The sequence below is a fragment of the Rattus rattus genome, chromosome 4 (assembly GCF_011064425.1).
Source record: "Rattus rattus isolate New Zealand chromosome 4, Rrattus_CSIRO_v1, whole genome shotgun sequence".
Lineage (NCBI taxonomy): Eukaryota > Metazoa > Chordata > Mammalia > Rodentia > Muridae > Rattus > Rattus rattus.
The window spans coordinates 145,819,170-145,843,944 of record NC_046157.1 but is presented as its reverse complement, the minus strand read 5'-3'; the positions used below and the strand labels follow the sequence as shown (position 1 = coordinate 145,843,944).

General features: G+C 43.9%; 1 protein-coding gene and 2 non-coding genes across 3 annotated transcripts in view; 1 reads left to right on the top strand and 2 right to left on the bottom strand.

The window, feature by feature from the left end:
- Window positions 1-7,210, top strand: part of Pecr (peroxisomal trans-2-enoyl-CoA reductase) — a 34,423-nt gene extending 27,213 nt beyond the window's left edge. Inside the window, exon 8 of the mRNA XM_032901314.1 lies at window positions 6,960-7,210. Coding sequence (XP_032757205.1) covers window positions 6,960-7,042 — 83 coding nt within the window. The 3' untranslated portion in view covers window positions 7,043-7,210. The remainder of the gene's footprint in view (window positions 1-6,959) is intronic.
- Window positions 7,211-11,093: 3,883 nt separating this feature from the next.
- Window positions 11,094-11,284, bottom strand: LOC116899935. Its single transcript, XR_004387902.1, has one exon. It is a non-coding gene; the product is annotated as a U2 spliceosomal RNA (small nuclear RNA).
- Window positions 11,285-15,885: 4,601 nt separating this feature from the next.
- LOC116899932 lies at window positions 15,886-16,076 on the bottom strand. Its single transcript, XR_004387900.1, has one exon. It is a non-coding gene; the product is annotated as a U2 spliceosomal RNA (small nuclear RNA).
- Window positions 16,077-24,775: the final 8,699 nt, after the last annotated feature.

The following is a 24,775-nucleotide window of genomic DNA, read 5'->3' as shown; positions in this document are numbered from 1 at the left end:
ATCAGCAATTGTCTTGATAGTTGCTCTGCTTTCATGGACCAGTTTCCTTTCAGATAATTCGAGATTTCTTTGCTCTGTTGAAAATGCTGAGAAAAGTTAGCTCACAAAGGAATAATGCATAAACCTCTAAGGGAGGAAACACAAGACAGCTGTGTCATATGATACAGTGCTTCAATTTGTTCTTGAACTAAATCTATCCTTTGATTGACTAATAGAAGGCCAGATGCCAAATGGGTATTAAATTCTTCTTGTATCTCTAGTGCCATTGCAGTTCTTTCTACAATCTGATTGACAGTCTCATCCGTCTGTATTTGATTGGTCATAGCGATTGCAGCTGTGGTAGCTGTGGCAGCAGACAGCACAATGGCTGAAATTATGGCTGCCGTAATTCCAAAATCTCTTTTGGCTCTCAGCAAATTAAGAATAGGAAAGCTATCTGGGTTTGCCTCCACTGGGATTGGCACAAAGGAGGAATCTTAACCATCACTGCTTGTGTCATTGGTGCCATCCCAGCATTCAGCTAAATAGCAGACTACATCAGAGCTATTACAATTTAAAGCACCACTGCTGACATTGGTGCTTATCAGAAAAAGGTAATCTAGCACATACTGAAGTACTAGTGGCAGTATTATTTACCAAGAGGTTATTATATTGAATATTGATCAACCTGGTATCACCTTTTTCTGGTAGCTGAAACATTATACAGCACGAAGTTCTCTCCCATCAACCTAGCAAAGGGGGTCAGGGATGTATATGCCCCTTGCTCATTGGACAGCACCCATTGAAACCAAGGCCAGAGATTATGCTTGCCAGTCTTATTCTCAAAACAGTAGAATTGCTACGAACTGGCATGGGTACTGGCCAGGATCTGGCAATAGCCCACAGGGTGAGCGAATTAACCTGTATTACCATTCCCAGTAATAATAGTAGGGTTATTAGTCTCATCTTCAGGAAGAGCAGAAGGCAATCTTCAAGTCAAGCGCTCAGGTACCCAAATTGGATTTTCTTGATTCTGTGGAAAAACACAAATCGCTCCCCTAGATCTCGAAATCACAGGATCTGGGCCACGCCATTCATCATTTAAGACATCCTTCCACTTTACTTCTACATTAGTCATAGGTTTAGTAGCAGCAAGGCAATCCGCAGCAGAGCGGCTATGCGCATCCAAAATTAAGAAATTTAGAGTAAAAAGAGCTAAAGACAACTGTTCTCTAGGTGTTCTGCCATAGGCAATTCCCCCCTTTTGCTTTTGAAAGAGCTCTTTTAAGGTACGATGTACTCTTTCCACAATTCCTTGACCTTGGGGATTGTATGGTAAGCCTGTAGTATGACCGACCTGTATTGTCTGGCAAAATGCCTGAAAGGACTTGGTAGGCCCGTTGTCTGTCTTGAGACTATCAGGCTTTCCCCAGGCTGCCCATGCCTCTAAGCAATGGCTAATGGCATTACGAGCCTTTTCACCAGTCATCAAAGTAGCATGTATAATACCAGAACAGGTATCAACAGAAACATGAGCATATTTTAAATTTCCAAATTGAGATATGTGTGTGACATCCATCTGCCAAAGTTTTAGCGGGATCAGACCACGAGGGTTAATCCCCGCATAAGGAGGGTGGTGAAATTGAACACAATTTTGGCAACTTAACACCACATCACGAGCTACAGCTCTAGAGATTTTAAATTTTTGTTGAAGAGTAAAGGCAGGTACATGAAACTTTTGATGAAATTCTCTAGCGAGATCAACTGGAGCAGTATGAAAAATAAACTCTCTACGAGTACTAGCATCCGCCAGGGCGTTATTACTGGTCATGGGACCAGGCAAATTAGTATGGGCTCAAATATGTTGTATAAAAAAAAAAATTTTTTTTTTTGGCCCAAATCAAATTTTGTAATTCTAAAAGAATTTGACATACAGTACTAGTCGACCGAATTGGCCCTGCAATTTCAGTGAGCGCACAGCATTAACTACATAAGCAGAGTCAGAAATTAAATTAAAAGAATCATGAAATCTTTTGAAAACTTCCAATACAATTTTACATTCTGTAATTTGGGGGGTACCTGGACTGTATTTAATTAATACTGGTTCTTGAGAATCAACCATATAGGCACCTACACCTGTTTTGGAGCCATCTGTATAAATATCTAACGCTCCAGACAAAGGCTCTGAGGCAGTGATCTTAGGAAAGATCACTGGATGTTCAGTAAAAAAAATTGTAGCAAAGGATCCTTAGGATAATGATTGTCAAACTCTCCATCAAAACTACAGCGTAATATGGCCCAATCATCTATCAAGGCACACAATGTTTCTATTTGAGCTGTTGTTTATGGTATAATAATTTTCTTGGGTAAAATACCAAAATGCTGAATACAAGATTTAACGCCTAACACAGCAAGCTGTGCAGAAGGGTAATATTCAAGGGTCTTATTTGGAGAAATATGGGGATAAATCCAAAGAAGTGGACCTTGTTGCCATAATACTCCTGTAGGCTGATGAAAGGTTCTCAGTATACACAAAAGCAGATCTTCCTTTTCCTTGTACCTTCTTAGCATTGCCTTTTCTAATCTTCTACTTTCCTCAAGGATAATCGTGCTTCCTTGGTTAAAACACGGGGTGAAGTAAGCTGAGAATCCCCTTTCAGGATCTCATAAAGTGGTTGTAAATCTACATTGGGCATTTTAATATAGGGTCGAATCCAATTTATGCTTCCTAGTAATTTTTGAAAATCATTTAATGTTTTTAAATGATCTTTTCGTAATTCAATTTTTTGAGGGGAAATACTATGAGGAGTGATTTTAGTTCCTAAATATTCTCCCATTTGGCCCATTTGAACCTTTTCAGGTGCTATGAACAATTGATTGTTTTCAAGCATCTTAACCACTTTTGCATAGGCCGCTTCTAGGGTGCCACAATCTTCATATCTCTCCCTCTCACACTGAGCAGCCTCTTCCTCGAGATCAGCCTCATCATCCCAAAATCCAGTCTCCAAAACACCGAGTCTATCCTTCATGCTACAAGGTTTGACTGCCAATTCCTACATATGAACACATGATGGTGCAGTCTCCAATACCTCAACAAAGAGACATTGCCTTAAAATCTTTTAGAAGCCTGGTTTCTAGGATCATCCCAATTTAGACCTGTTTCCCTAGATTGGCTCATGCCACATGTTGTCTAGAATGACTCCATCCAAATTTACCAGTTTTATGTCAACTTTCTGTTACCAATGTTACATTTTTTTTTAAACCATATCCAATAACTTAAAAGCCAATAGTCCATAACCAAGGCATGTAGAGAATATTCATACATTTAAAACCAATCAGAAACAAAATCAAGTGGCTACACATGTCTTTAATATTTAAATCAATCACCATTTTTACTTTTTCTAGCTGTAGTTTTAAGAGAAGCACCTTGTCACCTGTTGAGTCCAATAATCACAGTCAAAGATTTTTCTAAGAGAGACAGCCATCAGTTCCTTTACCTTAGAAGCTGGTGTCTTTAGGATCGGCTAGTGTAAACATTTAGCCAGCCCCCTGGGGAGCTTGCCCAGCCTATTTAGGCTTCTAGCTACAGATGCAGGCTCCAAAAGCCAATTGAAACATTTTATTTATTTGTTCCTTTCTTGAAAGGAGTTAAAGCTACATCAATGGGTGAATCAACCAGCATTTAAAGTTTTAATCTTTTCTTTTAAACATGAAACACAAAACATTCAAGCAACGAGAAGCAAAATCCAGACATAAATTGACATACATGGACAGCTTGGTCCACCAAGGACAGACAATAGACACAAAGGAAAAGAACTAGATGGTGTTCCACCAAAGTGACCCAGACATCCTGCCTAAAGAACCCAGAACCAGAAATAAGCATTTCTCCAATAGGAGCCAGCAAGGAGGCAAGACGTCTCCCACCTCCTTCTGTTCCCAGGAGAGCTCCAAAAAGTTTAAGCTCATTTCCTTCTTTTGCCAAAGCATCTGTGGAGAGTTCAGGAGGACTGTTTTCTCAACCCCATTCTTTCTCTTGTCCAGGGTGTAAACTGTCTCTAGTCAGGGTCCAAAGACTAAAAGTATCTATGAGAATCGACTTTGCTTCTCTAGATTTTAACATAACTCTAAAAGAACACATACACAAAAACATTTTACCATTATTACCTTGTCCACTACCACTACCCCAAATCTTTATCTTTGCACATGCTTTCAATTTCTGTGACCCTTCTGAATTCTGCTTACTGGGGCCTTTAAAATCTGTATCCACCACCTGAGTTCCCATTCGAGGGGTCAATACGAGTCTGGTGGTGGAACTGAGGTCGAGTCCTGCGCTTCCTTTTGTTGCTCTGCGGGAGGCCCTGGACCCGATGGTTCTACCTTTAGTTTCACTTTCTCTAAGCTGTCCGCGATGCTTTCTAGATTGTCTGACATTTCTAAGGTCAAGGCTTTTAAAGAAGAATATATCTTATTTGTTTCCTGGTCCTGATTATCCTCTTTTTTTATCTCTGCCTTCTTTCTGTTCCTTTTATCTCCTTTTCTTTTCTTTTTTTTCTTTCGAGACCTTTTCTCCCTCCAACATACTTTGTTGCTCTGCAAGGACCCTCTGACCTGTCCTAACGGCTCTAACGGCTTCCTCACATCGTTTATCCTCCAAGCAGGCTGGGACCATTCCCCAAAGAGGTTTTGGTCCGGGCTTAAGCTTGCCGTCTGTGGCTTCTATATCCCACACAAAGGAGAAAAGAAACAAAATTACCAGCCTTACCCAGAAAGGATCCATAACTTTAGGTTTCTTCACAGCGGCTCTCCACCTAGGCCCATATCTTTCTTCCTCATACATGGCTGCCTCTTCCTCTAATTCCTCCTCCTCGGACTCTGACAACTCTTGTTCAGAGTCACTGCCAGCCAGTTCTAAGGCTTCTAATTTTTTTAATGGATACAAAGTATCCTCTCCGGATAACTTGTGCTTAGTCCTCCAGGGCAATGCCTATTTTTTTCCTCCAGGCGTTTCTTCCGCCTTTTGTATCTCTTTCACTTTTTTTTAGTAACCTTTTCTTTTTTGCCTCTAGCTCCGTTTCTGACATGCTCTCTTAAATCCAAAAAGGGGCATGCCTCTGGAAAACTAATTTCTCCTCCGCTCCGTTTCTGACATGCTCTCTTCCAAAAGGGCATGCCTCTCAGCTTACCTTTTAATTTACCTTCTACAGTTCTGAATCCTCTTCAGCACACTGAAGGTCCCCTCGGCACCGGCGATGTTGGTTTCGGGTTTGGCACCACTTATCGCATGGCCAATGTCCGCCAGCAAAACGGACCAGCAGCAACAGGATTCTTCTGCGAACAAGCCTTTACTGTGTTACAGCTCTTCTTAGTGTTACAGCTCTCTTGAACAGGGACCCCGAGCAGCAAAATCGCTTCGGCTTATATGAACAACAGTATGCTAATTATCTCTCAGGGATTGGTGGGGCACGGATCACCCCACTACTTGTCCTCCAGGGATTGGCGGAGAATGAATCACCTCATTAGCATATTAACGGTCAACTGACACCTGGTGCATAAACCGCACATGTGCAGTACCGCTGTTCACCACTAGAGGGAGCCCTAGCAAGGAGACAAGCCTGCACATGCGCAGTAAGTCGTTTATATCCAGACAAGGCTGGATGTCGGCGCCATCTTTGTTTCGCTGCGCCGCTCTCTACAGTGGTGCGCGCCTTCAGTCCCAATTATTCAAGATGTTAGAAGCAGGAGAAACAAAGGTTCCTGGTCATCCTCAGCTACATACCAAGTTTTAGGCCAGCCTGGGCTATGTAGCATAGATTGAAGATCTTTTAAGAAATGCACATTTAAAAAAAAAGCAAAACCCAAAGCCTCAGGGAAAACATAAGCACACATATATTTGCCCTCTTTCTAAAGATAGTTACTAGTGTCCATTAGCAAACAAACGCCTGGTTGCTAAGGCTGCTTCCTGTTCCCTATCCTGTGGATTTCTTATGTAGATATGGTGATATCCCTAATGCTGTGAATGTCTGGTTGGTTGATTCCCCCCCCCCTTTGGTGTTTTCAGATAGGGTCTCAGTGTCTACCTGTCTCTGCCTCCCGAGTGTTGGAATTAAGGGCATATGCCACTGTGCCTGGCTCCTTTACCTTTTTGAAGACAGTGCCCCCCCCCATAAGCAGGACTGATACAACTCTCCTGTGCTTTGCATTTTGCATTTGCAAAATTGCATTCTGGCTTTGCAACTGAGGACCTAACAAATCATAGTATTAGGGCTGTGGTGCCACGGGCCTTTAATCCCAGCACTCCAGAAGAGAGGTGAAACCAGTGAGTTCCAGCACAGCCAGGGACCCTGCAGAGACCCTGCCTCCAAACAAAAACACCCAAGACTGTATTTCCTAGAGATGTTAGGGGATTAGAGTACACATGGTGTCAGGTCCTGTGTGGCTGTCACCATTGACCTTTCAGGCCAGGAAGCTATTGGCTCATGAAGAGGTGAGACATAGCTAAGGGCCTTTGCCTCTTCCTCTGTTTGTTCCCATGAGGTGTCATCCTTATGAGGCTGGCTTCCTTGGTCCTAGGATGGCAGCCTGCCGCTCTGAGACCACGTGTTTCTCTGTCCACGTCCAGCTGATTGAAGAGCCAGGAGACAGAAGGGTTTCACCTCAGCATGACCTCCTCAGTTCCGAGTCTGCTTTAGGGTGGACCAGCTCACAAAGATGTCCACTTGTATGTAGCCAGGCACCCAAAGCAGGGAGTGGGGGGCACTGAAGTTACCCCTTTTACTTGCAGGAAGACTCAGCTGAGAAAGCTAGTGAGTAGCAGGCCCGACATTCAAGCAGAAGGATTTTTGCAGAACTGCCTGTCCTGCAGAGCTCTTAGCCTCCATGAGCTAAGAAGCAAGGCAGCAAAGAAAACCATAAGGCGTGGTAGAAACTGGGGCGATGGGTCTAAGAGATTTGCAACTGACACTTTTCCACTTACTAAACAGATCATGACAACTGGCCTGTGGGAGCTGGGGACTCTTCTTTTATCAAGAAGGTGAAGGAATCTTTGAAGAAAGCCAAGCTCTAAGCCAAGGAGACAGCCACCCATCTTGTTTCCTGCGTGCCTTAACGTCCTGAGAATGTTCGTAGTTCATAAGAACTTACGATTTCTGTGGGGGAAAATCACTTTAATGTTAATAGTTTTATCTTTGTAAAAAACTACTCCCAAAATAAATGTATCTTCATGTTCAAACCAGTTATCGTCTAATGATTTTTTTAAAATATTTATTTATTTTATGTATGTGAGTACACTGTCAGTATCTTCATGCACACCAGAAGAGGGCATCAGATCCTATTCAGGTGGTTGAGAGCCACCATGTGGTTGCTGGGATTTGAACTCAGGTCCTCTGGAAGAGCAGTCAGTGCTCTTAACTGCTGAGCCATCGCTCCAGCCCCCTGGTTTTTTTAAGGATTCCCTTTTTATTATTATTTTAAACTGTGTATGTTGGGGGAGAGGGGTGCATGCTCAGGGGGGCAGCGCCCAAGGAAGCCAGAGACAGTGTGACCCACCTGACGTGGATGTGAGAACTGAATTCACTTGGGGCTTCTAGAAGAGCAGTAAATACACTTAACCACTGAGCCATCCCTCCAACTCCTAACCTAGTTTTTTTTTTAAGATTTATTTATTTATTTATTTATTTATTTATTTATTTATAGAAGTACACTGTCGCTGTCTTCAAACACACCAGAAGAGGGCATCGGATCTCTTTACAGATGGTTGTGAGTCACCATGTGGTTGCTGGGATTTGAACTCAGGACCTCTGGAAGAGCAGTCAGTGCTCTTAACCACTGAGCCATCTCTCCAGCCCGGATTTTTTTTCTTTTTCCTTTTTAAAAGTTTATTTTACACACACACACACACACACACACACACACACACGCTCGCTCACACACACCCACACACGCCCACACACACATACACGCAACCACACTTCCACCCACACACACTGTAGCTGTCTTCAGCCACACCAGAAGTGAGCATCAGATCTCATTACAGACGGTTGTGAACCATCATGTGGTTGCTGGATTTTGAACTCGGCACCTCTGGAAGAGCAGTACCTGGGACTTTTTTTTAAAAGAACAGACAGAGATTAACAAACTTAAGGGTATATTCTTATTTCCAGGAGAGATATTTGAAAAGCTGTAACCATTCAGGGTCACAAAGGTGTATGGTGGCACATATCTGCAAATCCAGAACAGAGGTAGGGAAGATCAAGGTTCAAGGCCATCCTCGGCCACATAGGGAAACCATGAACTCATGAAAGCTTTTGCAATCTTATTGCAAAATAAAAATGAGAACAGTGAAGAAACTGTGGCATATTTACGATTAACACAGATGGAACAGGGTAGTTTGTAGTTCTCATGAGTCATAGTTGTGTAAGACTAAAACTACTGCCAGTAGGAAGTGTGGCATAGGTCGCAGTCTGTGGTTCCACATCACAAGGCGTTCTTGCAGCTCCTTGGTGGAGAGGTTCCCGGGTGAGATATCATTCTGCATGGGATGGCTTACTCACAAATATGACTTTCTGTTAGCTCCCCTGACGGTGCTGCTGCTGGGTGACTGCAGAGAGGGAAGGCAGACCCTCGCCTTGAATAACTATAACTTTGACAAGAGGATGTCAATACAAAGAATTCCTAAGTATGACAGGGGATTTGTGGTAGAGGGCTGACGAGGAATATACAAAACCTTGGAAAGCGTGAGAATAGCCAGCATACGCGAGGGCTGAGAGGAAGCATTCCCCTACCCAATACACTCAAGGCTAATAGAGTGGTCACCGCTGTGGCTCCATGCAAAGCAGAGAAGTAACTGTGTGGTACTGTTTATAGAACTTTCTAGAATCCCATTTTAGTGTGCTAAGGATAACTGCATGTGCATGATATCTCACCAGAGGACTCGGCTGCATCACTCTATGGAGGTGCAGGACAAGCTTGGTACTGTTGGGTCCGTGGAAGTCCCTTGCCTCTGCACTGAGAAGCCGAACTCACCTCCTCTTACATCTGCAGATCTCAACTTGTGGGTCAGGACCATCAAAAAACACGCATTTCTGATGGTCCTAAGCCTCTCAACCATGGATTTACTTTGGTTGCTACTTCGTAGCTGTAATTTTGCTACTGAGCCATGTTTCAGTTCCTAAAACCATTAGAAATGTGTGTTTTACATGCTCCACTATGTTCATAGCAGCCTTATTTATAATAGCCAGAAGCTGGAAAAAACCCAGATGCCCTTCAACAGAGGAATGGATACAGAAAATGTAGTACATCTATCCATTCTACAATGGAATACTACTCAGTTATCAAAAACAATGACTTTATGAAATTCACAGGCAAATGGATGGAACTGGAAAATATCATCCTGAGTGAGGCAACCAAATCACAGAAAAACACACATGGTATGCACTCATTGATAAGTTGATATTAGCCCAAATGCTCGAATTACCCTAGATGCACAGAACACATGAAATGATGATTTTGGATGACCAAAATGCGAATGTTTTACTCCTTCTTTAAAAGGGGAACAAGAACATCCTTAGGAGGGAATAGGGAGGCAAAGTTTAGAACAGAGGCTGAAGGAACGCCCATTCAGAGCCTGCCCCACATGTGGCCCACACATATACAGCCACCAAACTAGATAAGATGGATGAAGCAAAGAAGTGCAAGCCGACAGGAACCAGATGTAGATCTCTCCTGAGAGACACAGCCAGAATACAGCAAATACAGAGGCGAATGCCAGCATCAAACCACTGAACTGAGAACGGGACCCCCGTTGAAGGAATCAGAGAAAGGACTGAAAGAGCTGAAGGGGCTTGAGACCCCATATGAACAACAATGTCAACCAACCAGAGCTTCCAGGGACTAAGCCACTACCCAAAGACTATACGTGAACTGACCCTGGGCTCCAACCTCATAGGTAGCAATGAATATCCTAGTAAGAGCACCAGTGGAAGGGGAAGCCCTCGGTCCTGCCAAGGCTGGACCCCCAGTGAACGCGATTATTGGGGGGAGGGCGGCAATGGGGGGAGGATGGGGAGGGGAACACCATATAGAAGGGGAGAGGAAGGGGTTGGGGGATGTTGGCCCGGAAACCGGGAAAGGGAATAACATTTGAAATGTAAATAAGAAATACCCATTTTAGGGGTTGGGGATTTAGCTCAGTGGTAGAGCGCTTGCCTAGGAAGCACAAGGCCCTGGGTTCGGTCCCCAGCTCCGAAAAAAAGAACCAAAAAAAAAAAGAAATACCCAATTTAATAAAGATGGGGAAAAAAGAAAGAAATGTGTGTTTTATGATGGTCGCAACCCACAACTTGAGAAACGCTGTCCTACAGTGCCTCTGTCACCCACTACTGATAATGTCTAAGGCCAGCTGGCAAGCCACATAAAGGGCCCAGTTCAATTTTCACAAGGCTGACAGACAGTAAACTGTTAATCGTTTGGAGTGGCGGTTTTGCTGGGTATAATGTTACACCTGTGACTCCAGCATTCAGGGTGTGAAAGCAGGAGGCTCAGACACTCAAGAGTCATCTCCCCTACATTGTGAGTTCCACTTTGTACAGCCTTGGGTCTGTTGAAATCATGCCCCACCATTGCTGTGCACACAGTTCTAAACTGTGCCTGACTGTTCTGTGGCCTGCAGCATCTTCTGTGCTGTCTTGGAGTGGGTGGGTAAGAATTCCTGTGGGATATAGAAATAACACTTTGTCCCCTCTTACCTTAGCCTCCTTCCTTTCTGGGCCAAATGATGCGGATGTTCCTGATCACTACTCTAGAGTTCTATGTTGCAAGCACTCTACTCCCAGGTTGTTTTATGTCCAGAGCTATCACACGGCTCTATTCTACACAGTGAAACAGCTATTACTATTAAGGTGCTCCTTTAATAAGGACTCTCACGTGACTAGGTGTAATGTGTCTAAGAAACTCCCTCTTGGGGTTCAATAAGAGACTGCAAAGCTTCAACTTCATCTTACTTTCCAGTCTGCACTGGTTATTGAGAGAGTACAGACTACTTTACATGAGGCATGTAAGTGAGGTAACAACTATAACCAAGTCGATAGAATCTTTTATTTGACCATCATTGTTCCCCAGAGGGGTGCACCGTTCCTGGAGGTACTGCAATACCAGGTCGATGCGTGGAGTGGACGGAGCAAGCTCCTATTCCAACTCCTAACTCCAAAAATCCATTTAATATATTGTCCTCGGATAGAGGACGTATCAGATATTAAACTGATAAGAACAGATACTACACTTGATCTTAGCCAAAAGGCCGAGAAGCGATGCTCGACACCCAGCACGCAGCCAAGCTCTGCGTCCGCGAGACACATTTACTTCGTGGTGACCACCCGCAACCTTCACTTCCTGCTTCTCCCGCGGTTCCTCCCTCCTCCCATCTGCGTCCGCGTCCTCTATATCTCCACTCCACCCCCCGTACCCACAGCTTCAGCTACAATTTCCACGACCTCGGCTCTCCCGGCGTTCCCGAGTGCGTAACCCAGTCTAATTTGCATGCCCCGCCCTAGAGGGCGTGGTGGCCGAGAATGGCAACTACTCCCGGGTGTCTCGGCAAGGCGCGCACGCCGGCTCCGGGGCACTTCCGGTTTATCCTCCACTGAAAACGGAAGCGTGAGAGGAGGGTCTGCAGCTAGATGTACCTGAGAAGTAGAGTACAGGGATGGAGGCCGAAGGGCTTGACCTACTTGTCTAGTTCGCGTTGTCTGGAAGACGAGCTTTTAAGTTGAAGTTTATGTCACTTATGTCAGTATTTGGACTTTGGAGGTGGTCCAAGAAGCGCAAGTGCTTTATTCCAAGCCAACTCTCAAATACCAGACCTGACAACAAACTTAGCATGAGCTCTGGAAGGTTATGGTTTCCTCTGTAAAGTCATTGCACAGCCCCTTTAAATTAAGTCCAGCCGTAAGGGTTCTTGCTAAGCTGAGTGATTTAAGTTCCATTCCTGACCTACCCAGCTGGTGGAAGGAAACGGTTGACTCCTGCCATTTGTTCTCTGGTCCCCATATGCTCTGTCTGGCATGCACTACACCACCCCTCCGCCATCCCCACGTGTTTGAAAATTTAAAGAAAAGAAAGCAGGGAGCCAGTTGACACTGCCTAATTTCAGCACTTGGGAAATATATAGCTTTAGGTTTCAAACAGAGCCTCAGCCATGGAACCATTAAGGCTAACATGCTAGATTCTTTTTTTTTTTTTTTTTTTAATCTGAAAAAAGGGGCTAGAGAGATGGTACAGTTGATAAGAGGTCTAACTGCTGTTAAAAGGAACAAGTTCAATTCTCAGCCAATTCTCACATCGGGAGACTTGGGGACCTGCAGGTATCAGCACATACATGTACCCGGAAACAGGTACACACACACAAATAAAAGTAAAAATCTTTTTAAAAGAAAAAAAATCTGAAAGAGGTTTTAGTGAGGAGAAAATACCAAGAGAAAGTAATGGAATTAGGGGACACTTCAGGGGGTGCAGTGGAAACCTAGTCCATAGAAGCTGCAAGAGCAGCCCTAGCAAAGACTACTAGGGTCTCAGAGCCTGAACCAGCCATCTTCTGCAACCAGGCAAAGGCCTCCAGTGGAGGGATTGGGGCACCAACCCAGCCACAAAACGTTCAACTTCAAGTTTGTTATGTCTGTAGAATGTTCTGGGACTGGAGCCTAAGCACCATGAGAACACAGCTCACAGAATCAAGTGACACTCATGGGGGCCTGAAGAGGTCAGGGAGCCTGTAAAGGCCTGACCTGGGTCCTTGCCATGCATGCTATGGTCACATAGCCTGGTATTTCTTGTGGGAAACACAGCAGTGAGAGTGGAGGCTGTCCCTGCCACTCACCTACTTGTGAGACTCTTTCTTCACGATTCCCTCATCCAGCCTTGATGTGATGGTATGTATGTTCCTGTCCTTATTGTAGCTTGTTATGCTGTGTTTGATTGTTGTCCTTGGGAGGCCTGCTCTTTTCTGGGTGAAGGCAGAACAGGGTGAATCTGGGGGTGGGGGGAGCCGAAGGGGGGAACACTGGGGGAAAGGGAATCTTCAGTCCAGATAAAATATACGAGAGAATAAAAAATATTTTACTTTATGTGTATTGTAGAACTAGAGTTTCATAAAGGTTACTCATTGTCAGAGCCCGGATGTGCAGAACTAGAGTTTCATAAAGGTTGCTCATTGTCAGAGTCCGGATGTGCAGAACTAGAGTTTCATAAAGGTTGCTCATTGTCAGAGTCCGGATGTGCAGGGCCGGACGTGCCTGAGGGAGAGCCAGAGATAGGACTTGCCAAACCAGCTATCAGCCCCAAGGACATTGACCATCTGTAGCCACCCCCTCCCCTTCCTTCACCCCCCTGAGTGAGATGAGCCACCCTACCTGCCTGCCGAGCTGCTAGAGAGCACGTACTCCTTGCTGATGTAATTTCGCGCCGAAAGTAACTGTGCACCATTTGAATTGACCAATCATGTGTAACCTCGCGAATGCCCCTTACCTCCCCTATATAAACCCCCGAGATTGGAAGCTCGGGGTCGATTCCTCTGTCTCCTGTGTGAGATACGTGTCGACCCGGGATCCCTGAGTCGACCCGGGATCTCGTTAATAAAGCTACCTCGTGCTTTTACATCAAGAATGGCTACTCGTGATTCCTGGGGGCACCCCACCCCGCGATCGGAGCGAGAGACGCAGTTCCCCGTTTTGGGGTACGCTCTTTCAGTATGAGTGTGTTGCTTGCATATATGTCTGGGCACTACCTGCCTGGTGCCCACGGAAGTCAGAAGGTATTGGCTCCCATAGGACTGCTGACCAGACAGTACCCTTAACCTCTGAGCTTGTTTCTTAAGCTCCTGAATGTTTGTTCCCATCTTATTTTAAAATTGTGCATACAATGGGGGGGGGGGGTGCAGGCGGCGCCTGGTGCCAGCTGTAGTTAATCTGTTGTTGGTTTTTTGTTGGCATTTTTCATTTTTCATTTTTTTCTTTTTTTGATAACACATTGCAAGGGGAACGGCTCCTAATTATTTTGCTTGATTCCTCAAACAAGTTTAAACAATAGCCTGTGTTTTGAACAAAATGGTAGCACATTCCTTTCAGGCCCATCACTAGAATTTATTTCAGAGGAATGTTGACATCTAGGACTCTCTCTGACACTACTTCTGTCAGTGAATCCTTATTTCTATGTGAAAGAGCAAACCTAGAAATAACGTAACAGCTCTTTACTGTGAAAATCAGCATAGACGCAAAGGAAATTTTAGCTCTTGGAAAAACAAGCAAACCTAGAGTCTTCACTGCCACCGGCCTCATTTCAGTCTACGGCTTGTTCACCTAACACTAGCAAGTGTTTTGTGACAGAGCAAGCCGAACATGATTTGTACACCCTTGTACATCTATCTTTTCAGGTCAAAACTATGGTATGTAAGATAACACTAAGACTGAATTGCAGTCGTGGCTGGCAAAAATGCTACCATAAAGACATGTAGAAAACTTCGCCCTCCAGACGCAGTGGCTGCAGTGCAACTTCCACAGAGCTGAGTGGCCTCAGCTGCGAGCCGAGCGGTGGTGGCAGTGCCCCCAGGACAGGAGCAGATCACCTTATCCCTGCGACTTCGCCATGGCTGAGTGTTATGTACCTGTATGCCTGCACTGCCCTATGCTGACCTTGGCAAAGCAGCCAGAGATATTTTCAACAAAGGATTTGACTTTGGGTTGGTAAAGCTGGATGTGAAACAGGAACGGGTAAAGTCAGTGGGACCTTGGAGACCAAGTACAAATGGTGTGAGTCTGACTTTCACCGAGAAATGGAACACTGATAACACTCTGGGGACAGAGATTGCAATTGAAGACCAGATCTGTCAAGGTTTGAAAACTGACCTTTGCCACCACCTTTTCACCAAACACTGGAAAGAAAAGTGGTAAAATCAAGTCTGCTTACAAGAGGGAATGTATGAACCTTGGCTGTGATGTTGATTTTCCATGGATCAGTTGTCTTTGGTTACCAGGGCTGGCTCGCTGGATACCAAATGACCTTTGACAAGTCAAAGTTAACAAGTGGCTACAGGATTGGGGACTTCCAAGCTACACACAAATAAAAATAATGGGTCAGAATTTGGAGCATCAATTTATCAGAAAGTATGTGAAGATTTTAATCAGTAAACCTTGCTTGGACATCAGGTATCAGCTGCACTCTATATTATATTTTATTAAAATAAAATATATTATTTTAGAAAATCTATATTATATTTTGGCATTGCAGCTAAATACCAGTTAGACCCCACTGCTTCTATTTCTGCAAAGGTCAACAACTCTAGCTTAATTGAGTGTGTTATACACTGGGGGAAGAGCTTTAATACTGGAGTCCACAAACTTGGACTTGCCTCAGAAACAGCTCAGAACCGATATCTGGCCTTATTATATCTCCATGCAACCAGCAAGCTCCCCCTTTACCTCTAGAAGATGGTCACATCAAAGGATGATAAACCAAGAGCTGTGTTTTCAACATTTATAGTCACCGGTTGGCTGATTTATTTCATTATCAGAGAAAATGTCGTGCAGTCTCCTAACAAGTTATTTTTTATAAAGGTTTATTCATTTATTATATATCAGTACACTGTAGCTGTCTTCAGACACACCAGAAGAGGGCATCAGATCTCTTTACAGATGGTCGTGAGCCACCATGTGGTTGCTGGGAATTGAACTGAGAACCTCTGGAAGAGCAGTCAGTACTCTTAACCACTGAACCATCTCTCCAGCCCCTAACAAGCTACTTAACTGTTATGCAACGAAATAAACGACTAAGACCCACAAAGAAAAGATAGAGAAAGCAAAACTACAAGAAGAGGAAAAAATGACTCAGTTTGACTTTTATTTGACCATCATTGTTCCCCAGAGGGGGTGCACCGTTCCTGGAGGTACTGCAATACCAGGTCGATGCGTGGAGTGGACGGAGCAAGCTCCTATTCCAACTCCTAGCTCCAAAAATCCATTTAATATATTGTCCTCGGATAGAGGACGTATCAGATATTAAACTGATAAGAACAGATACTACACTTGATCTTAGCCAAAAGGCCGAGAAGCGATACTGGACAACCGGCACGCAGCCATGCTCTGCGTCCACGCGACACATTAACATCATGGTGACCACCCGCAATCCTCACTTCCTGCCTCCTCCTCGGCTCCTCCCTCCTCCCATTCGCGTCCAGGTCCTTTCCATCTCCACTCCACCTCCGGCATCCACAGTTTCACTACAATTCCCACGACCCCGGCTCTCCCGGCGTTCCCGAGAGCGCACGCCGAGTCTCATTTGCATGTTCCGCCCTCTCGCGAGGGGCGTGGCGACGCACGCTCACCTAGGCCCAGGCAGGTCGCCTCTTGCGACGAGGCAGGACATGCAAATAACCTCCTGCAGGCCTCCGTTTTTTCACTGGCTGACTCACAGACAATTCCGATTTGGAATCCACCAGAAATCGAGCGACCTGAAGGGGGCGGGTCCACGGCCAGACGAAGCCGAAAAGCCCCGAGGCAAGACCCGGCAGGACCGGGCAGGACAGTGGCTGAGGGTGAACCTACTGCTCCCGTATCGCGTTGGTTTAAGCCAGTCTTCCCAAGTAGAGGCTGGCTCCGAGAGCGGTGGGAAGCGCAGGGAGTCTGGCAGGGAGTTCTCTCTGTTAAGTGTTTGCACAGTGTTGTCAAGGCAAACTTATTTAGGTAAAAACTGTAATAAACGTTGAGTGAAAGAAAAAAGCCATATTTTGAAATTCCTTAATAAATTGCGTGATGTCTTGAACTTTTCTATAGTTTTCAGGCTTAAAAAAAAAAAGCCGATGGTTACATGATCAAATGCAATAATAATGCAGGGATGACCTTTGGCACGTGGTAGTGAAGAGTGGACGGACTCACTACTCTTCTAGCAGAGATCTTACAGCCTGAGAGATCCTTGGCGCCCAGAACCTCTGATCATTTTCGATTAAAGGACAGTAGGTGACAGAATGGAGACTCACAGAGGATTCTAACATAATCCTGATGGGAATTTACCCAGAATTTATACTGAAGAGCTGTAGGGGCTCTGGCCTGGTTTTGTGTCTCTTTGAGAGTTATAGGGGATAAAGCTGGGTAGGATGCTGTACACTTTACAACCCCAGCGATCAGAAATTGCAGAATGGAGGACCAAACCAGGCAAAGCCTAAACCATATAAGACCCAAAGACGATTTGCCAAATATAAAGAGCAGAATGCTAAAAGAGCACAGTTCTGAATGTGCTTATGTGTTATGTTCTCAGATTTGTAGGATCTGGGCTTAGAATTGTTCCCTTCCCCAAGACTTTGGGACCTCTTACATCAAACACAAACACCACCCTGATTCATCCTGTTAAAGAGTTTTTGTTGTGTTTTCTTATATCTGTAACTTTGTATCCATCACCTACTGAATGAATTTTCATTAGCATTCAGTTGATTTAGGAGAAGGTACCTGTGGTGGTTTGTAGTGCCATATTGGATTTGGGCCTGGCCGCTTTGTAACTGCATGGCCATAGTAAAAGTCATGGGATTGTTGGACAGAGGCCTCTCCCATGTATTTACGGCACAGGAAGAAAAGACCAAGTAGTAAATACCCGGTGTCTCCACTGCATGACCTCTGCTGAGCCCGGCTGATGCATGTGGAACTGACACACCTGGACCACACCTGGGTGGTGGTCAATTTACTTCTGCCTTTTACTTCCTCAGCCTTTATCCTGGAGATTTAGGCTGGTCTTCTGGGATTTCTCCCTAATTAATTCAGGTCTCATAGTTGGTCTTTTGTTACCGAAGTCACGAGCCAGGTAGTCACGAGCCAGGGTTTCCCACTGTACTTCCCAGTTATTTTCTACCTGGAGACTTGGGTATATAAGTGGTGAATAAAGCTACAGGAGTCTCTCACTATTCCTCCTCTCTCTCTCTCTCTCTCTCTCACTCTCTCTCTCTCTCTCTCTCTCTCTCTCTCTCTCTCTCTCTCTCTCTCTCTCTTCTCTCTCTCTTCCTCTCTTCCTCTCCTGGCTTGACACGATAACCTGTGTGTGTGTGTGTGTGTTTCTTTCATCCCGTAGGCTTTCGCCCGATTCTCGGTACCAGGTCGGTGCTGGCGCCGACAGTGGTTTGAATGAGAATGGCCCCCATAGACGCATAGACAGCGTATATTTGAATGCTCAGTCACCAGGCACTGGAATGTTTGGAAGGATTAGGAGATGAGGCCTGGTTGGAGAAAGTGTGACACTGGGGATGGTCTTTGAAGTTTCAAAAGCCCATGCCAAACCCAGAACTTCTCTTTCTGCCTATGTACCAGGAAGTAGCTCTCAGCTACTGTTCCAGAGCCTGCCTGCAAGCCAACATGCTTCCTACCACATGATAACGGGCTACACCTCTGAAACTGTAAGCCAGCCCCAGTTAAATGCTTTTTCTTACAAGAGTTGCCCTGGTCCTGGTGCAGCAACAAAACAGTAACTAAGACAGCACACTATTATATAATTATGCTTAATTTTTGTCAGATAACTCAATAAGAGGGCAGGAGTACTTATTATGGTATGACTAATCTTACAGAGGTGGGAAAAGATTTGAGGCCAGATACATGTGATCATTATTCCTATCAGTACTGGAAAAGTTATGCCAGGAAAGCTGTGTCAGAGTTCATTAAGAAAATACAATAAAATGGGGATACTGGGTACACTGGTATAGTTAACAATGGGTTTGTAAAGATGTCGCAGTAGATTAAAACATGAAAAAGACAGGCCTGAAGTAAGTACAAAGGACCCAATGCACTAATCAAAGCGTGAACTTCTCAAGGCACATAGAGACATTTAAGGTTCATATGTGAGTAGAAGACAACGACGTGTGCTCACAAACACTGAAAAAGCCAGGAGACTTTAAACACAAAGAAAGAAAATTTCATCTGTACCCCTGGAATGCCAGAAAAAGGATGTATTTACAACCTGGTGTTTCCTCGATATCTGCTGTTACGGGTTCCGCCTGTATTCCCCAGAATTTGTTTCACTTCTCCTAGGTCTTGAGCATTGCTTTACTTTATAAAACCTATCCTAGCAGTGATGTCATCTGTGCTTTACAACAGTATAAGGTGACTTCTATGTCATCCTAGGGCCAGGCCAATCCTGACTCCCATAGATACTATGCTTTACCCCAATCTATGGTAGACCTCCACCAACACACACACACACACACACACACACACACACACACACACACACACACACACACACACACACGGTGTGCATTTTCTCTGAGGATGAATAGTTTTTCAGGGGCTGGAAAGATTGTTCAGTGGTTAAGAGCACTGACTGATGTTCCAGAGTCCTGAGTTCAATTCCCAGCAACCACATGTTGGCTCACAACCATCTGTAATGGGATCTGATGCCCTTTCTGGTCTGAAGACAGCGACAGTGTGCTCATAGACATAAGATAAATAAATAAATCTTTAAAAAAAATAGTTTGACGCCTTTGTATTCCATGAGGTCACTAAGTTGATGCCACAGATGTGAGGAGAAAGACCACTGACCCAAATAATTAATAATAACCATTATTAAAGTTTTTTAAAAATTCATGTACTCTGATTGTGTCTCCCTAAAGTTGAGGCTCAAGAGATCAGCATTGGACTGGGGAATATAAGTTTTCTTTTTTTTAGATCCAATTGATAAGATATAATTGCCCACCTAAACATACAAAGCCCGGTACCATCCATCCCTTAGGAACATTGATAACAACCTGTAAATACACAGAGCAGAATCTTAACGTCACCTGCCATGGCTTCTCACCCCTCTCCTCCTGTCTCTCCTTTCTCCTCCTGTCTCCTCCTCCTCCTTCAAACTTCTCTCCCGCCCATCCTTCCTTCTCCTCCAATGACAGGCCTCCTTCTATCCTGTACCGGCCTCTCACCTGTACTTTACAAATTCAATGGGGAGGTGGTTCTGGTGAAGTCACCAGAGTTCTGAGTAGTGACTAGGCAGCTGTCCTTGGGGCAGTGGAATTAGCATCAAAATACAGATAACTCCAGGGCAAACCACAACATTTCCCCCTTTTTGTCCAGTTAAAAAGCCTTTTCACAGCTACAGTGTACTCATATACATAAAATAAATAAAATCTTTTTAAAAAAGCCTTTTCACTTATATATAAATTGAGTACAATTATTACCATTCTACAATTTATAAAGCATATGATATACTCAACATCCAGTCCATCACTATATCAATTAAACAGAACATTTAGTTATCCATTCCAGCTTAAGAAAGGCTTAAAATCTATATTATATCTTGGCTAGCTTGTATACTATCTGATAACTATCCAATAAAATGTATATTCAGAGTTATACAGCCTGATAGGCTATGAGACTATAATCAGTCTTCAACCCCGTCAGAAATCTGGGAAAGACCAAATCTCTATACACATAGGAAGCCTAACACGGCTTCTAGAACATAGGAAGCCTAACACGGCTTCTAGAACTGAGAGGTTGTAGAGACAAATCTCCTCTAGCACAGTTCCCTGTTAGCAACATGTGAGCTCAAGTCTTCAGCCTTCTGGCCCAAAATCAACTGACAGACTCTTGAAATGCAGATTTTGAAGGGCTGATCACCCTGTCTTGGCAGAGTTTATCAGTCAAGGATTCTGCATGATTTGTCCTTTTCTGGACAGTATTAGTGAAAGAGCAAACCCCTAAACGGGGGACGTGTCTCTCGCTCCGATCGCGGGGTGGGGTGCCCCCAGGAATCACGAGTAGCCGTCTTGATGTAACAGCAAGAGGTAGCTTTTATTAACGAGATCCCGGGTCGACTCAGGGATCCCGGGTCGACTCGTATCTCACACAGGAGACAGAGGAATCGACCCCGAGCTTCCATTTTTTTTTTTTTTTTTTTTCCGGAGCTGGGGACCGAACCCAGGGCCTTGCGGTTGCTAGGCAAGCGCTCTACCACTGAGCCAAATCCCCAACCCCCAACCCCGAGCTTCCAAACTCGGGGGTTTATATAGGGGAGGTTAGGGGGTTTGGCGAGGTTACACACAATTGGCTAATTTCTGGCGTGGCTATAGGTGATTGGCTCATTTAAACATGGCAGTGAGATTACAGCACAGCAGGAGAGCGTATTGACTGGGCGTGCAGGATTTTAGGAGCTAGGGGCATATCAGGGTTTGAAGGACATCTGGTTAAGGTGTGACTCTGAGTAAGCTGGGGAGGTGCCTCCTGCCAGATGGTTTGGGTTAGTCCTGATAACTCGGGCTGGTTCCTGCATTGCTTTTCTTTATCTTTATGGTCTGTTAGTCCTAGCGGCAGGGCGGGGCTGCCTGGACTTGCTTTTCACAGTGTTTAGTCCTGAGTCTGAATTTTCTTTTAACTTCATATTTTTAAACCTTAAATCTGTATAATTTTCCTTTCATTAGTCTGCAGATGAAACAGGCAGTTTTGTCCAGTGGCTGCCTAGCCACAAAGTATTGCCTCACCTGGAGGTAGAGATGTTCAAATTCTTCATTAAATCCGCCAAAGGGGAACTGTTAGGAGCAGATATGTCTCAACAAAATTAAATAACTTTAAATCTCAAATTTTATGGATATCTGACATTTTTGAAAACCATCTATCTATATAAGGTAATCTGAACTGTTGTCTCCATATCCAAAATTTTATCTTGAAAGTATTCTCACAAACTCAGAGCTATGACTTTGCTATTTGAACCTTAACTCGCAGGTGTAATCAACTCAGAAGTTTGTAATGACAACAATAGAAGGACTGGCTCTAAACCTTGTACTTTTAAACTTTTTTGACAAATAAATTGTATACCAAAGCAAAGATATGATTTTAGCTTAATTACCAAATGAGATTATGACTGTACAATTCAATCTAGCTAATTCCTCCCTGTTAAATTACAACCAATTTTAAATTCCTCCTAAAAACAACTTTAGAATAACCACTTTCAGCCCCTCCAAAGTCCAGGGAATTAGGGCGACGACTCTTCCATAACTCCTTCAAGCTGTACATGGGCGTTGAGCTATCCTTGGGGGTAGGGGGTAGGAAGAATGAAGCAAATGTTGTAGCTGATGTGTCCTGACTGGACCCAGCTGAAAGTCCTTGAGACCAGGAATCCGAGTAGGCACACTCTGTAAAATACAACTCTCAAGACCAAAGTTTAGAATCGAGATGTCTTTTTGTTTGATTCTCCTGAATAAATTTTTCAGGCGGTCTACCTCTATCAAATCTGATCAGTATGACTCTGTGAGGTTTACAGAGCCTAATCACACTTTTTAAAAACACAAAGACAAAATCTTTCTCCCAAAATACTGTGTTCCTTAGTCTGAAACCAGAAAAGCTTGTATCTTGCACTCTCTCCCAGAGTAATAATATAACCATAAAACTCAAAGTCACACCCATTATGAAGATTAAACACTTTTTTAAAAAAGGAAGCAAGCTAAACGATGAACGTGATATGCTTATCAGGAAATTAACCCAAAATTCCCGTGGAGCCCACGTTAAGAAACTTCGAGCTTCCTGTTGTGGTAAATATCAAAAGTAACCACAAACCATCAACGAGCCATATGGCCTTTAGCAGGGTAATTCATAAGACAAATCAAATACTTTCTATCAATTCCAATATCAATAAGCAACATATCAAACCAGGACTTTAGCCCAAAATATCTCAATCTGTTAAGCTCTCTACCCGGAGTCACAGATTTTTATTTAACCTTAATAACTTCTATAATATATGCCTGCATTCACTCTCCCTGGTGTTACAGACATTTCATCACAACTCTCTACTTGGAAGTAGTGACTAATTTTTCCCTCTCTAAGTTCCGAACCATAGACGAAAATCACCACATGATTCGGGTAATCTCTTTACTCTCTTCTTTCTCAGAAACAAACTCAATCACCTTTTAATAATACCCGTAATTAAGAAGTAGCTTGTCAGGGGTTGGGGATTTAGCTCAGTGGTAGAGCGCTTGCCTAGGAGCGCAAGGCCCTGGTTCAGTCCCCAGCTCCGGAAAAAAAAAAAAAAAAAAAAAAGTAGCTTGTCTAACTAGGATTTCAACCCAAAATTCCCGTGAAGCCCACGTTAAAAAGAATATGAGTATCCTGAAAGACTTTCTAAGCAACTTTCTTTAAAAAGCAGCTTTTAATCTCTAACTCTGAGCTGCCATTACTTATCACACAGCAGGGGACCTACACCCTGCCAGCCCAGGTGGCTTCCCCGTTTCTTTGTTTGAATTCCTTTGAATTTCTTTGTTTAAGATATCACATGACTTAACATGGCGCCAGCCTCCTAATTACTTGGAAAAAAAACTTTCTCTCAACTCTTAGGATTACTAGTGGATTCTTGCCCATCACCTTGGTTCGCCATCTGTTGTTGTAAAAATATAAAAATAAAAGAGGGTATTGTTCTTTTACCTCGCTTAGGTCTAGCACCTCAGTGCCCCAAGATATCTGCTAGATATCTTCGTGGAAACACATCCCAGCCACATGCTTTCCTACACTCAAACCCTCACATAAAAGAACACACAACACAATAATCTTAGATCCAACTGATAAGATATAATTGCCCACTTAGACATACAAAGCCCAGTACCATCCATCCCTAGGAACATTAATAACAACCTGTAAATACACAGAGCAGAATCTTAACATCACCTGCCATGGCTTCTCAGCCCTCTCCTCCAAATATAAGGTTTTATAGCTCAGGGATAAGGGGTTTCCAAATGGGAAAAATGGAAGGCAAATAGGTGGGATTACAGTAGCAGAACAAAAGCGTTAGTTGGTCATAACAATATCTTAGGAAACAAAGGTGTCGCAAGGTGGTCATAACAACAGGTGGTCGTCATAACCTCTATTAAAAAAAGATTTTTATTTATTTTATGTATGAGTATTCTATCTACAATATACCTGTGTGCCAAAAGAGGGCATCAGATCCCATTACATATGATTATGAGCCACCATGTGGTTCCTGGGAACTGAAGTCAGGACCTCCGGAAGAGCAGCCTAGGCTCTTAACCACTGAGCCATCTCTGCAGCCCAACCTTTTTAAAAATATATTCTTGAAGATTTTATTTATGTGAGTACACTGTCACTGTCTTCAGACACACCAGTAGAGGGCATTGGATCCCATTACAGATGGTAGAGCCACCATGTGGTTACTGCAAATTGAACTCAGGACCTCTGGAAAAGCAGTCAGCCCTCTTAACCACTGAACCACCTGTCCAGCCCCCATGATATCCTTTTTTTCTTTTTTTTTTTAAGTTGTAATTCCCGTAAGGGATTTTTTTTTAATATTTATTTATTTATTATGTATACATCATACAGCTTTCTGCCTGCATGTATGCAACTACAGGCCAGAAGAGGGCACCAGACCTGATTATAGGTGGTTGTGAGCCACCATGTGGTTGCTGGGAGTTGAACTCAGGACCTCAGGAAGAGCAGACAGTGCTCTTAACCACTGAGCCAACTCTCCAGCCCCCCATGATATCCTTTTGAAACAAGGGCATGATTGCCATTTCCTGGAGCAGGCGGAACAGAACCATTTGTAATTAAGGTTGCAGGTGGGGCCCAGCCCAATCCCTGAGAAACAAATTTAATGTTAAACGGAAATGAAGCTAGTTTATCTGTACTGTAATACGACTTTCCAGTCTAAGATGGTGACAGGCTGGTCATCAATAATGTGATCATAAACATTTGTAAACGACTACTTCAGGAGGCCACAGTTGTCTGGGTAAGGATCTGTTGGAAGTATACGCACAACGTTGTTCCCAGCACATCTTGTAGAGTTCCTA